The sequence below is a fragment of the Anolis sagrei genome, chromosome 1 (genome assembly GCF_037176765.1).
Source record: "Anolis sagrei isolate rAnoSag1 chromosome 1, rAnoSag1.mat, whole genome shotgun sequence".
NCBI classification, from domain to species: Eukaryota; Metazoa; Chordata; class Lepidosauria; order Squamata; family Dactyloidae; genus Anolis; species Anolis sagrei.
The window spans coordinates 314,594,352-314,609,658 of record NC_090021.1 but is presented as its reverse complement, the minus strand read 5'-3'; the positions used below and the strand labels follow the sequence as shown (position 1 = coordinate 314,609,658).

At 39.3% G+C, this 15,307-nt stretch overlaps 1 protein-coding gene across 3 annotated transcripts in view; it reads left to right on the top strand.

The window, feature by feature from the left end:
• The window catches only part of EFCAB11 (EF-hand calcium binding domain 11), a 62,409-nt gene extending 47,331 nt beyond the window's left edge, over positions 1 to 15,078 (top strand). For 2 of the 3 annotated variants that reach the window (XM_060756899.2, XM_060756882.2), the window contains one exon: positions 13,421 to 15,078. In XM_060756899.2, the coding sequence (XP_060612882.2) occupies positions 13,421 to 13,520 (100 nt within the window). In that variant the 3' untranslated portion in view covers positions 13,521 to 15,078. Of the gene's footprint in view, positions 1 to 5,593; positions 6,021 to 13,420 lie in introns of those variants that run through there. The other variant, XM_060756890.2, reaches the window with a different exon arrangement.
• Positions 15,079 to 15,307: the final 229 nt, after the last annotated feature.

The window sequence follows — 15,307 nt, the reverse complement described above, 5'->3', positions numbered from 1 at the left end:
GCATTTCTGTGTTCTCAAATAATATCACCTCTCAACAAAGGTTTATCCCAGGAACTAACAAGCCACACTAAAAACTGTCAGGCCATCAAATGGTAATCAAGGTGGCCAGTTGAAACATTGTCCAACAGACAAGAGTTCTTCCCCGGACTTTCCAGGCGAAACGTCAGGAGAGAATGCTTTTAGAACATGGCCATACAGCCCAAAAAACCTACAACAACCCAGTGATTCTGGCCATGAAAGCCTTCGACAATACAATTCCTTGTTTGTTGCTAAGAGAACCTTTTCCAACTAGTTTTATCTTTTTAATAGATTTAAAATATGTACCAAAAGAAGCGCAAAAAAATAAACTGTAGTCTATGAAGTAGGCAAGAAAGAAATTTTAAAAACTTTTGAAAGAACACTTTGGAGCTTTGAGCAGTGAATTTTAGGATTCCTGGCTTGATCTTGGTAGTTCAGTTGGAGAGAGGATAGCAATTTGATGAGTGTTAAGGTCTACAGAGAACAGTGCAAATGATCATTCTTCCTTTGGAAGATTTATTCACTAGAATTTCAGTAGATATGGGGGAAGACACAAATCCTACCCTGAGAATGTGTTTTGTGTACTGTCTCTTTCCAAACAGAGATAAATCAATTGTTGTTTGGTTTAACAATATATAGGAAACTGCCTTAAGTATATTACTGGTGTATCTAGCCCAGTCTTGGCAGCAAATCTTTAGGATTTCAGACAGGACTCTTTTCCAGCTTTACTTGAAGATGGTAGTGACTCAAAATATGTGCTCTGTCCATGGGCAGTAGCCCTTCCCTGAAGAAGGGAGCTTGCTTTATGCCATCTACTCTGACTGGTAGTAACTTTCCATGGTCTTCAGTAGAGAACACTCTCTTTTATCAATATTAAATATTTTCATTTACCTGGCAATGTTAGGAGTTGAATGTGTGACCTTTCCATCTTCCTACAAGTTCAGGGTGGAATACCTAGCTGTCTTTTGTATTCACGTCACAATATTCCTGTGAAAATGGTTAGGATGTTAGACTATAAGAGAATGTGAGTATCTTTTCTCTCATCGTATTAGCAATCCCTTGTTCTGAGCATAATTGCCTTCCAAGTGTAGGGTCTTGGTGGTGGGTCTGTAGGTGACTGTAGAGGCCTATTCGTGATCCGCATGTTCTTTTGCAGTGAGGACATTGGTTTCCAAGTGGAAGTCTGTCCCAATGAATATCCTATGACCATTTATGCAGAAAATTCATGGCAGACCAAGGATCTGAATGAGAGTTTTGCTGAAAAGTCTAGGTCAGGTGCAGATAACATCTTAATTAATTATGGTTTATCTGCAACCATTGTTGCATTTTATTGTATTTTAACTAGTAGGGTTTTATGATGTTATATTATTTGATATTGTTGTTGTGTTATTGTTTATGCTCATGTTTGTATTTTATATGTTGCACTATTAAGTGCTTTTCTGAGCCACCCCAATTCCTTTCAGGGAGATTGTTTAAATAAATTCTTCTTCTTCCTCCTCCTCCTCCTCCTCCTCCTCCTCCTCCTCCTCCTCCTCCTCCTCCTCCTCCTCTTCTTTTTCTCATCTTTCCCTTTAGATGGCTTGGAACTATAACTCTCTTGTCACCATGTTCAATGGTCAAAAGGAATTACAATCCAGAATACCTGAAGGGTGTTATTATGGTCATCCTTGCTCTAGCCACTACATTGCACTGACTGTATTCCTGGGATTGTGTGCTGACGAAGCACATATACAGTCAGCCATCCACATTCATGGGTTTGACTTTTACAGATTTGATTAAAATGTTCTCTCTATGTATCTTTAGGTCTTCCACTGTGATTCTATGGGGCTCCTGTGCCCCTAACGGCAGAAAATATGGAGGGCTGGCTCTAGAAATATTGGTAAAATAATGCATTGAATATAGTTTAAATAGAACCATCCCTTATCCATGAAAAGCATTGTCCAAAATGGATCAAAGCACCACAGGAGCTTTGAGCAGTGTTAACTTTTGAAACCTTGGGATTTTGTACAATAAGAGCCAATGCTGGAAGGCAAAGGATGTATAAGGCCCATTATCTGTAGGTCACCATTGATCTAAAATGGTATTCTTAATACAGCTTTCATGTGCACCTTTATAAATGAGAGCTAGACTTCTGGAATAACTGTCAGTGGAAAGACACATTGGAGAAACATTCTCATTTCCCCAGGGGTTATCTTCTACTGTTTAAGACCACACAGGGAAGTGCAAGCTTATTAGTTATCCTAGAGTGTGACAAGCCATCAGCTGGAAGTCTGTAATTAAACTCATGACATTGTTGTGTTCCTTACAGGAGTACCTTATTCTCAATAGAGAATCCAAAGGGATAATAAGTACATTGCTGGAAAAGGAGTGATAATAGCCAGCAAAGTACACCCCACTGTTTGGGGCGGGAGGGATTATGCATTTATCAGCCTCACTCTTCAAACTGGAAAAGGGCAGTGGAAATAGATTAATGACCTTTTAAATTCCCTTCCATTCCTAGCATTCTGAAAAGTAGTGTGCGCCGGAATATAAAAATAACCACAATGTTATACATAGTATTCGGATGCTGAAAATCAAGTACAGGCAAGCCCCAGTCAATTAGGCTCTGACAAATAAGATTCTTGTCTTCTCTTTAGTTGGATTTTTTTATCTGTTTTGGGAGGTACCAATGTGATCAAAGAGGGCTAGAGAAACACAGAGTTTCAATGCTGGGTTGCAACAATATGTCTGCAGTAAACAATGCAATAAACTTGATCTGAGAACGAGTGAAATATTCAATCCTAGCCTTTTCTGCTGTAGCTGTATGTTCTTGCCTGTAACAGACAAGATAAACAGCAGCTGCATCCAGAATATCATACTCTGGATGCATGAATGAAAAACAGAAAAAAGGGGGAAAGCAGATAAGCTTACCTCATCTACATCAGCTTTCCAAACTAGTTTTTTTATCATGTCAGAAGCAGCCCATGAAACTGCAAGTCGCTTCTGGTGTGAGAGAATTGGCCGTCTGCAGAGACATTGCCCAGGGGATGCCTGGATGTGTTACCACCCTGGTGGGAGGATCCTCTCATGTCCCTGCATGTCCCTAACAGACAAGAGCTCACCCCTGGCACAAGAGTTTAATCCATTGCGCCACTGCAGGAAGACAGAGTCAAAGTCCTCTCAATAGACAGCCATCCAGCCTCAGTTCAAAAACCTTTGGTGAAGAAGACTCCACTGGAGTCCCAGGTAGTCTGTACTTCATTAGAATTGGAAGAAATCCCCAAAGGGCATCCAGTCCAACCTCCTTCAGTTTGGTAGGAAAAGCATAATCGAAGCACCCCTGGATGGCTATCCAGCATCTGTTTAACAACCTCTTGAGAGGTTTAGTCACTACAAAAGTAGAGTGCTGGCATTGTTACAGTGTATGCACTATTAAAACTTTTACAATGTGCACAATTTGTTGATTGAGCTGCAGTAATTACCACTAAAATGGATGAATTTTTAATCAAGAAAAGAAAATTGTTTAACTGATGTTTGTGATGAACATGTGGAGCGGCTATAAAGGAAACTACACAAGAGTCAACTGTAGTACGTAAGTGTAAAGAAAAAAATTCCAAAGCTTATTTATACAAAAACACTATATTAAACACACACACATATATACACATACAGAGAGAGTATGAAATTGGTTTAACTTTAATTACCGTGTTGTAAAAGGATACATGTCTAAAAAGTGTGTCATCAACATGAAAAGTTTGGAAAGCTCTGCTCTACATTTTAAAAAGCATAGACTTATAAATTTAGCCACCAAAATAGAAAATCATAAGAAAACTGGAGGCTAGTAAAATAAAAAGTTGTCATTTGATAAATTTTGGAAGAAATAATTAGGTGGTCTCTGGAAGGTTTCAAGCTGCTTTTGTTTATCTATTTTTGTTTTTCTTGAATTGTCTGTTTTATTTCACCTATACATAAAGTTAATTTTGAATAAAAAGTATACTAAAATATGTCAAACTGCTTTTTGTGTGCAATATAGGAACCTACCCCTATTTTCCTGTTACTTCTACTACTGGTCCCATATTTAATGTTAAAGAAATGATGTCCAGCAATATATCTGCTTTGCTAACTAAGGTATACCTGTAGACATTTTCTACTCTTTCAGGAACAAAATTAACCTTTCTATATAGAAAGAACATTCAAAACTGCAAGAAGGTTCACAAGTTAAGCACCATGATGCTAGCCAGAGCTTGAAACAGATACCTTTCTGGACTGCACCCCCCAGAAGCTCCATGAAGTTGCAGTGCGAAACACCAGCAGTTTGGCAACAAATAAGAAGGCTGTACTAGTGTACCGAGCCCCTGGTGACACAATGGATGAAACTACTGAGCTGCTGAACTTGTTGCCCGAAAGGTCGGCAGTTTGAATCCGGGGAGCAGGATGAGCCCCCACTGTTAGCCCCAGCTTCTGCCAAACTAGCAGTTTGAAAACATACAAATGTGGGTAGATCAATAGGTACCACTCCGATGGAAAGGTAATGGCACTCCCTACAGTCATGCTGGCCACATGACCTTGGAGGCATCTACAGATAATGCTTGCTCTTTGGCTTAGAAATGGAGACAAGCACCACTCCCCAGAATCAGACATGACTAGACATAATGTCGAGGGTAAACCTTTTTAAACTAGTGTACTGGCTCTTTGGATTGGTTCTACTGGTACAGTTAAGTGGATTTTTGGTGTATATTTGTTCTTTGTGGGAGACAACTATGATTAAGACAAAAGAAATTATTTAAAAGTCCATATAGATTAAAAATGTACCATTTCGACTAAGTAAATACATTATAAATTTGTAGTCTGGGATAACTGTGCCCTTGCAGTCTTGGATAGCTATGTGATTGCTATTCAGCGACTTTCTACTGTAAAAATGTATCTATTGTAGCATTCAGCATAGAAGTCTGATCTTTTATTAGAACTGAAGAAGCAATTTGTATCACAACATAACTTGCCGAAGAATATAAATTAACTTCTTATTCACTTAGATAATTAAAGTCTTCTGAAAAATCCTTCCCACACATAGATACACTCTTCTGTGTTCAGAAACCTCTCTGGGGGTTTACAATTAAATCTCAATGTAAAGTGTAAGTAGATTCTCAAGAAGAATGATATTCAATATATTGTTTGTAACTTTTTGCTGTCCCATATTTTTTTTTGGGGGGGGGGGGGGAGCCAATGTCATATAAAGAACCATTCTAATACTAATACATAGATGTGCAGTCTTAAAATTCGACAGCAACACTTCTTCCTGGATTCTGCTGCTTCATTATGGATTAGAAATGCTATCTGTTTAATGTTCTGAAAAGTAATAATTGTAAGAACCATACCAAATCAGATCAACAGCCTACGTTATTCCCTTCTGGTGCCCACAACAGCTAGTTAGATGTTTATAAGAATCTCCCCAAATTGGATATTATCACAGTAGTTCCTACCCACTTATGTTCCTCTGCAACTGGTTTATCAAGACTTTAGTAGTCACTGTGACAGGTAGCCATTGGTAGCTTCTTTTTCTCCAAATCTGTTTATTCCTCTCTTTTTTTCATGTCAGGAACGACTTGAGAAACTGCATGTCAGTTCTGATATGAGAGAATTGTCCATCTGCAAGGACATTACCCAGAGGAGGCCCAGATGTTTTGATGTTTTACCATCCTTGTGGGAGGCTTCTCTTATGTCCTCATATGGAGAGTTGGAGCTGACAGAGGGAGCTCATCCATGCTCTCCCTGGATTCGAACCTCCGACCTGTTGGTCTTCAGTCCTGCTAGCACAAGGGTTTAACCATTGTGCCACCGGGGGCTCCCAATCCTCTTTTAAATCTACCCAAGCTGATTGTTATCACTATACCTAGTGGTAATTTACTCTATAGTTTGACTACATGCTTTGTGACTGTCTCCATTCTATGCTCAGTCTACCACCATTCATGTTGCTTGCAAGACCACAAGTTCTAATATTATGAAAAAGATACATAAAATTATGAATATCTTACAGAATGTGGATATGGTGAAGTTTTCACATGCATATGGTGAAGTTTCACATGGGGGACTCCTGTTCAACACCACAGCCTTTGACCTGTGGGGTTCCTCAGGGCTCCATACTGTCCCCCATGCTGTTTAACATCTACATGAAGCCGCTGGGTGAGATCATCCGGAGTTTCGGGGTGCGGTGTCACCTGTACGCAGATGACGTCCAACTCTGTCACTCCTTCCCACCTGCTACTAAGGAGGCTGTCGAAGTCCTGAACCGGTGCCTGGCCGCTGTAACGGTCTGGATGAGGGCGAACAAACTGAAATTAAATCCAGACAAGACAGAGGTACTCCTGGTCAGTCGCAAGGCCGAGCAGGGTATAGGGTTACAGCCTGTGCTGGATGGGGTCGCACTCCCCTTGAAGGCGCAGGTTCGCAGCTTGGGTGTGACCCTGGATTCATCGCTGAGCCTGGATCCCCAGGTTTCAGCGGTGACCAGGGGAGCATTTGCACAGCTTAGGCTCGTGCGCCAGCTGCGCCCGTATCTTGGGAAGTCTGACTTGGCCACGATGGTACACGCTTTGGTCACATCCCGCCTCAACTACTGCAACGCTCTCTACGTGGGGCTGCCCTTGAAGACGGCCCGGAAGCTCCAGCTAGTCCAGCGCGCGGCAGCCATGTTGTTAACCGGAGCGGGACGCAGGGAGCACACAACCCCCTTGCTGTCCCAGCTCCACTGGCTGCCGATTTGCTACCGGGCCCAATTTAAGGTGCTGGTGTTATCCTACAAAGCCCTAAACGGTTCCGGCCCAAAATACCTTGCGGACCGCATCTCGGCCTACGAGCCCACGAGGACCTTGAGATCGTCTGGGGAGGCCCTTCTCTCGGTCCCGCCTGCCTCACAGGCACGCCTGGCGGGGACGAGAGAGCGGGCCTTCTCGGTGGTGGCCCCCCGGCTATGGAACTCCCTCCCTGCTGAAATTAGACAGGCGCCCTCCCTTATGGCCTTCCGTAAGGGCCTGAAAACATGGCTCTTCGAGAAGGCCTTCAACTAAGTGCTATGGTATTGGAATGACTACCGGAATGGACTACGACTATGAGATTGATTATGACCCCAAAATAAGACGAAGCGGATTTTTAGTTTAATTAGTTGTTTGAATTAGTAAGATGTTGTGTTGTGGTCTTGACTCATTGTAAATTGTTGTTTTTCTATGTTTTGTACACCGCCACGAGTCGCCCTAGGGCTGAGAGTGGCGCTTAATAAGTGCAAATAATAAATAAATAAATAAATAATAATACTTTTATATTATTTCATTACTCTCCTTCTTTACTTTCCTTCTTTCCGAGATAAAACAAATTCAAACCATTGTTGCTTTTCTTCATGGAGAACCTCGTTGATTGCTTTTGTATATAATGAGAAAGCACCTGTCTTTTGACCATGGTTTTTAACTATACGCTAAGTATTTAAAGCATGGTAAATAATCTGTGTTTAAATGGGCATGTGGAAACTCTGTTAGCAGCTAAATATGGTCATACATTTTGGGAGAAAATGTGAATAGCTCAGTCAAAGGCCTAATTGTCAATCTTTTACCAATTATGAGAATTATCCCAGTTTTGAAAACACACTTGATTTCATTTGTACTTCAATGAAATGATGTGGAATTTTTAGAGACAGTGTCTAGACTTTTCATTGGAATTGTTTATTGCAGTTAAAGAAATAACACTCTGTTTAGTGTTATTATGGAGAACTTAGCTAAATAAAAATAAATTCCCCATGATAAGACTAATTGAAATAATAGGTGTCCTTTTGGGAATATTGCAATGTAATATTTCTTATAAAGCCCTTAATAGTTCTGGCCCAGTTTATCTGTCCAAACGTATATCCCACAATGAACCACCTAGGACCTTAAGATCGTCTGGGGAGGCCCTGCTCACTGTGCACCACCATCGCAATCTCGGTTGATGGGGGCAAGAGACAGGGCCTTCTCTGTGGTGGTCCCTCGGCTATGGAATTCCCCCCAAGTGAAATCTGTGGTTTTAATGGATTCTGATGGACTGTTCTTAGGACGATGACTTAAATTGGTGATTGTTTTAATGTTTTTATAATGTTTTATACTGCTTTTACTTTATATGTATACCTATTTTTTGTTGTTAGCCGTCCTGAGTCACTCTGCGGAGGTTGAGATAGGATGGGATATAAATATCCTAAATAAATAAATAAATGTCCTATATGGCACTTTCTGATGATGATGATGATAATTATGATGATGATGATGATGATAATACATGTTTATTTATTTAGATGTCATTTTAAACCTATCACCTCACCACTATCTCCTGAGGGGACTCAGGGTGGCTCACAAAGTACTCAAACATGCAAACACACAGAGAACAAGAAGTGCACATATAATAATGCAAAGGCAATAACAACCAACATAACGTCATCCCCCCCCCCCGCTCGTTAAGATCAATAAAATGCAACAATAGCTGCAGATATAAAACAACTGCAATCAACACCAGTCTCATAAAGCGCAAGACAGAGTAGAATATGTTCATTAAAGATACCTAAACATGGTCAAAGGCTTGTCCAAAAAACCCAGTCTTCAATTGTGTACAGAAGACTTGGAGAGTGGGAACTAGCTTAATCTCGGGAGGACATTTCAAAGTTGGGGGGCCAACACCGAGATGGCCCCCTCTCTCTCTCGCCCTCACCAACCGTGCTTGGGATGGAGGTGGGACCGAGAGGAGGGCCTCCCCGGCAGATCTCAGAGCCCGCACCGGTTCGTAGAAGGAGATGCAGTCTCGAAGATAGGTTGGACCTGATTAATGAACCAATGAGGGAATTAAACATTGGTTTTCTATTTTCATTTTGTAGTTGTCTAATGAAAATATCTGAAGGGACTATATAGCAGTAATGATTCTTTTCCATTTGTATAATACCATGATGAGCTAAAAGAGGCAGGGCACTGGAATGGTTCACCTGTCATCCTGCAGTGTTGATGACCTACTTTGGTTTTGTAGCAGTTGAAGAGTTTAATAGGCAGAAGAAACGTAACTTTATTCACAGTGGTGTAATAGCATAATCTTATGCTATTTCAGGCCCCATCTATGCTGCCATAAAATGCTGTTTGAAACTGCATTATATAATCAGTGTAGATGGGGTCTTAGTGTATACTCTGTACTTTTATCTCTGCCATGCTATATTCTTGTGAATTTTAAGAGTCAGACTGCTAAATTAGTGTCTGAGAAGTTAATATGATTGGTCAAGGCTGCTTCTGGAGGCTACTGAGATAATTCCTTGTCCACTCCTTTGTCAGAAACAATTAGATACTTGCACAAACACAGTAATATACTATAAGCAATATGTAAAAAATAGATTTCTTTCATACTGTGCTGAGTCAGAATCTGGTGGAGAGGAGATGGAGGGGTGGCATGAGAGTCCTCTTTAAATATCTAAAGAGTTATGAGAAAGAGAAGAGTTCAGGTTTATTATCCACTACCACAGAGGACAGGACTAGATTTCAGTTGAACATCAGAGGGAAAACTGTTTGACAACAAAACTGATTTCCTAGTGAAATGGTAGGGCTTCTTTCTTTGGTTGTCTTAAAAAAAGCCTAGATATCTGCCTGCTGGAGATGCTCCAGATTGATTTCCTGCATTGAGTGGGGCATTGGACTTGATGGTCTACGGAAGACCTTTAATTTCTTTCATTATGTGAGAGTAGATCAACCTTCATTACAATATCATTTGAAATGTGGTGTGCGCAAGTGCCTTCAATTAGGTGTGAGTGGGCAAACAGGTAGGATTGTATATAGTCCACACAGGTAAATTTAATATTTAAATAAGGTTTGCTCTCAATGCCTTTTGGGGGTATGGGGACATTTTCACCCCTTTCTTTTGTCTCCCTGGGCCCATTCCATTGACAAGCTGGAATGTGTCCAGAGGAGGGCGACTAAAATGATCAAGGGTCTGGAGAACAAGCCCTATGAGGAGCGGCTTAAAGAGCTGGGCATGTTTAGCCTGAAGAAGAGAAGGCTGATAGGAGATATGATAGCCATGTATAAATATGTGAGAGGAAGCCACAAATATGAGGAGGAGGAAGCAAGCTTGTTTTCTGCTTCCCTGGAGATTCGGACACGAAACAATGGCTTCAAACTACAAGAAAGGAGATTCCATCTGAACATGAGGAAGAACTTCCTGACTGTGAGAGCCGTTCAGCAGTGGAACTCTCTGCCCCGGAATGTGGTGGAGGCTCCTTCTTTGGAAGCTTTTAAACAGAGGCTGGATGGCCATCTGTCGGGGGAAATTTGAATGCAATATTCCTGCTTCTTGGCAGGAGGTTGGACTGGATGGCCCATGAGGTCTCTTCCAACTCTTTGATTCTATGATTCTATGATTTAGGCCCAGGAAAAACTTTTTTTGTGAAACAGGAAATGACTTTTATTTGTAAAAGGTAACAAACCCTGCCTTGAATGGCCAGGAGTGGGAACATGGGAATTTTCCCTTTACTCCTCTTGAAGACATTGGGGGACAGAAATTAAGGATTTACCATTCTTCAGGGTCTCTTCTTTTTTTTTAAAATAATTTTTATTAAGGTATATTCATACAGGTATATAGGTAAAAAAGGGAGGGGGGTATGGAGAGGTTAGGTAGGGGTAGGTTTGTTGGTAGGATAGTTTGGGTTGGGTCAAGGGGTGAGAAAGTGAGTTAGGGAGGGAGGAGGGGGAGTAGAGGGGGTCAATGGGGGAGGGGGTAGGGGTAGGAGGTGTGTGGAGGGGGGGTGAGAGGGTCTTTTGACTTCCATAATCTCCTTCTCTTTGGTTCTGTCTTTTTATTTTCTTCCTTCTTCTGTCGAGTTCATTCTTCCTCCTTTTTTTGTATCTTTCTTTTCTTGTTCTTCTATTAGGTATTCCTCATATGGCTTCCAATCCGTTCTCCTCACTGGTTTTCCATATGAATCTTTTAATGCAAACGTCAATTTATCCATATCTTTGATTTCATTCATCTTACTTATCCATTCCTCTTTTGTAGCTATTTCTTTCTGTTTCCATTTTTTTGCCAGAACCATTCTTGCAGCTGTAACACAGTAGTTAAATAAAATGTCCTTGTTTTGATTTAATTCCAATTCCTTATCCGTTATTCCCAGTAGGAAATATTCTGGTTTCATATGTATCCTTGTTTTTAAGATCTTTTCACATTCTTGATTTATCATTTTCCAATATGTGTTAATCATGGGGCATGTCCACCAGGCATGGTAGAACGTTCCGGTGTGAAGTTCACATTTCCAGCACTTATTTCTTGCGGTGTTATACATCAGGCCTAATTTTTGTGGGGTCATGTACCACCTGTTAAACATCTTTAGCCAGTTCTCTTGTATATCAGTCGAGTAGGTATACCTAATCTTTTTTTTCCAGATTTCTTCCCATTCTTTATATTGTATTTGTCTTCCTATATTTTTGGCCCATTTAGTCATACATTCTTTTATTGTTTCTTTCTCGGTAGCCCATTCTAATAATTTGTTATATATTATTGTTATGTTTTTCTTCTTTTTTCCTAATATTTTGTCCCACATGTCATCCTTTATCATGAAGCCTACTTTTCTGTCTAGGTTGTAGTATTCTTTGAGTTGTATATACTGGAACCATGATATCTTTGTGACTTGAATATTTAACTCCTCTCTCGTCTTAAGCTGTATTTCATTGTTTTCTTTCTTTAGTACATCTTTGTAAGTTGGCCAATTAGTCCATCCCAGCAACCTTCTTTGTTTCGCTTCTAATGGTGACGCCCATAATGGAGTTTTAGAGTACATTCTTGTTTTGTATTTATTCCAAATTTTTATTAGTGCAGTTCTAATGAAATGATTATTAAAATTCTTTTCTTTTGATGTTTGGTTGTACCATAAATACGAATGCCAACCAAATCTAAGGTCAAAACCTTCAATTGTTAAGGTTCTTTCTTTTTTCAATGAGATCCAATCTTTTACCCATGAGAGTGCGCTTGCTTCAAAATATAATTTTAAATCAGGTAGACCCATTCCTCCTCTAGTTCTTTGATCTATCATATTTATATGTTTGATCCTTGGTTTCTTACCATTCCATATGAATTTTGAGATCTCTTTTTTCCATTTGTCCAGTAATTTATTATTTCTAATTATAGGTATATTTTGAAAGAGATAGAGCATTTTTGGAAGAATATTCATTTTTATTGTTGCAATTTTCCCCAATAATGATAAATTTAGATGTTTCCAATTATTCAAATCTTTCTTTATTTCAGCCCACTTAGCTTCATAATTATTTTTTAGTAGTTGAGAGTTTTTTGCCGTTAGCCAAATTCCTAGGTATTTCATTTTTGTGCAGGTTTGGACTCCTGACATCTCTTCCAATCTTCTTTGCTTTTCCTTGGACATATTTTTTGTTAATATCTTTGTCTTTCCCTTGTTCATTCTAAATCCTGCCACCTTTCCGAATTCTTCAATAACCTTCAACCAGTTTAGTATGTTTTCTTTTGGATCTTCCATTATGCAAATCAGATCGTCCGCATATGCCCTATATTTGTATTTTTGTTTACCAATATTCAGTCCCTGGAGTTGTTCATTTCCTTTGATGTTTCTCAATAATATTTCCAATGACATGATGAAAATGAGGGGTGATAAGGGACACCCCTGCCTTGTACCTCTCTTAATTGTAATTTCTTCGGATGGCATTCCATTCACCCAGATTGTCGCTTTTTGCTCGTTATATATTGCGTTAATTGCATTTTGGAAATTATACCCAATATCTAATTCTTTGAATATAGTTTTAAAGAAATTCCAATTTAGATTATCAAAAGCCTTCTCGGCGTCAATCGTCATTAGGGCCAATTCTTTTTCGTGGTGTGTCTCATAATATTCAATTACGTTCAATATGTTTCTTATATTTTCTTTTATATGTCGTTCTGGTAGGAAACCCACTTGATCTTCATCTATCCAATTCGCCAGGAAGGTTTTGAGTCTTTCCCCCAGTATATATGAAAAAATTTTATAATCCAGATTAAGAAGTGATATGGGTCTGTAGTTTTTGATATTTGTTTCATCTGTACTTTCTTTATGTATGAGTGTTATATTTGCCTTCTTCCAAGTCTCCGGGATGCTCTGGTCCGTCATGATCTTATTCATCAAAGTTTTCAAGTAGGGAGTGATCTCCTCCATCATTGTCTTGTAAAAAATAGCTGTGAAGCCATCAGGGCCCTTCAGGGTCTCTTCTTGTGGCCTAGTGTACACCTCTTAGCTTCTGACATTTCCCTTCTGTAAATGTCAATTTGATTATCAATTTTATAAGGTACAGTAAATATTCTAAATTAATAATGGTTGATGTAAATAGACTACAGTGTATATATTTTCTCAATTTGCTGTATTGACAATGTTTTTCTTTCATAGGGAAGTCGATCAGGATTCTGATGGCCATATTAGCTACAGAGACTTTGAATTAGCAATGAACTATGGAGAAGAAAATGTTTCAGCACTTCCTTTCATTTAAGTATATTTTCCCATGAAAATATCAAAATATGTTCTCTTCAAAATTTTCTAAGTTTGCACAGCATATTCCTACAGAATTTTTTTTAAATTATTTACATGTGATACTATAAAAAACCCTGTTTATTGAAATTGCCATGGAACATACAGTGTTTTCTTGTATACATATTGTCCCCCCCCCCCCCAATATAGTCTAGTTTTCTATTTCTTTAGTGTCTTCATGGTTTTCCTTTCTCTGACAGTGTGGTCAGAAAATGACTTACTCATCCAATATGAAAGTGAGGAAAAGAAAAAATGTTAATAATAACATTTTAAGAATCTGATTACATGTAACTGGAGAATGGAGTCTTCCAATATTCTGTAAGCAATTTGTTAATTGTATTCATTTATACCATGTTTTACAAGTAACTTTCACACCATCTTAGTGGAAGATTATAATATGGGTCAATATTGGTAGCATTGTTTAGCAAATATATTTGTGTGCCATCTTTAATCATATAGAATATTTAAAGCTGCAAACTTTTGTACACTTACAAGAGAATGCGATCCATTGAAATCAGGAGATCTGCTAGTCTTGGTTTTGTTGTGCTTTCATTGCTGATCTCACTGTGATAGAATTCCAGCTAAAGGAAGGCAAGGGGGCTTAGCTAACAGTTTGAATGTTGGGATGGCAAAGCAATGTAAGTATCCAGTAATAGCAGTGTGAGGAAAGAATAGTCCTAAACATATTGTTGGACTTCAACTCCTATTGTCCCTTACCATTAGCTGACAGGGATAGTAAGGCAAAAAAGAAAAATTCAGCAGGTTCAAAGTCAGATGAGACTATGCACAACTGCTTATGCAAGCAGGCTCACATGTTGCTTTATTATCAAGAACATCTCAGTCTGAGATCTAAAGAGATTTTCAGCCTGAGTATTATGGCCTTTCCAGAAATGCCTTAATCCCAGGAGGAACTGGGATATTTTTTCCCAGTTTCTCCCAGGGTAAAGGCCCAACACGACCATTAAACCCCGGGTTTTCCCTGGAGGGGATGGCTATATGTTCTCCTGGATCAGCCAGAGGTTGACCCAGGAGAGCATCCAGCCAGCCCCCTATTTAGCCTCAAAACTTAAAAAAAAACTCTGACACAATCTCCTGGGCATCAAAATAATGTATTAGGAGGGGTAGGGAGGAGGGATCCCTCATGTACGTTTTGGGACTCAATGGGGAGCTGTGAGGAGAGGGTGGGCCTTTCAGTAAGGTCCAGATCTCTTGAGGTGTACTATTAATTCAGAGTAAACTGGAAAACTCCAGTTTACTCTGGAATCCAGGTTAACTGAAGCGTCATTTGGATGCCTTAGATAAATCCGTGACCCATCACAGGTTTTTGAGCCTTTGTAGAAGGGCCCTTGGATTCATTTATGCTCCTTCCTTCCCCATAAGCCTTTGACACTCTTTCTCCTCTTTATTGTGTTATGTATTCTGTATTCTGTTATGTATTCTGTTAATCATCTTTGTATAATGGAAGGATGAATAGTGGTTTAAACAAGTTAATAAAATAAATATACTTTTGCTTAACACTAGCTTATTCTATCATGTTGTGATTTTTTTCAACTTTGTAAGATTCTTGTTATCTAAATAGCATGTCTAACTCTCTTTGCCTCATGAATTTAAGGTATCATTTGCCTACATTTTACAGAAGGTATGAAAAAAAAAAGAAAATTGGTTAGAATCGAACTAATTTTAAACTGGATTCTATTGTATGATGGTTTGTTTCATCTTGTTTTAGACTGACAGTTGTTTACTGCCAAC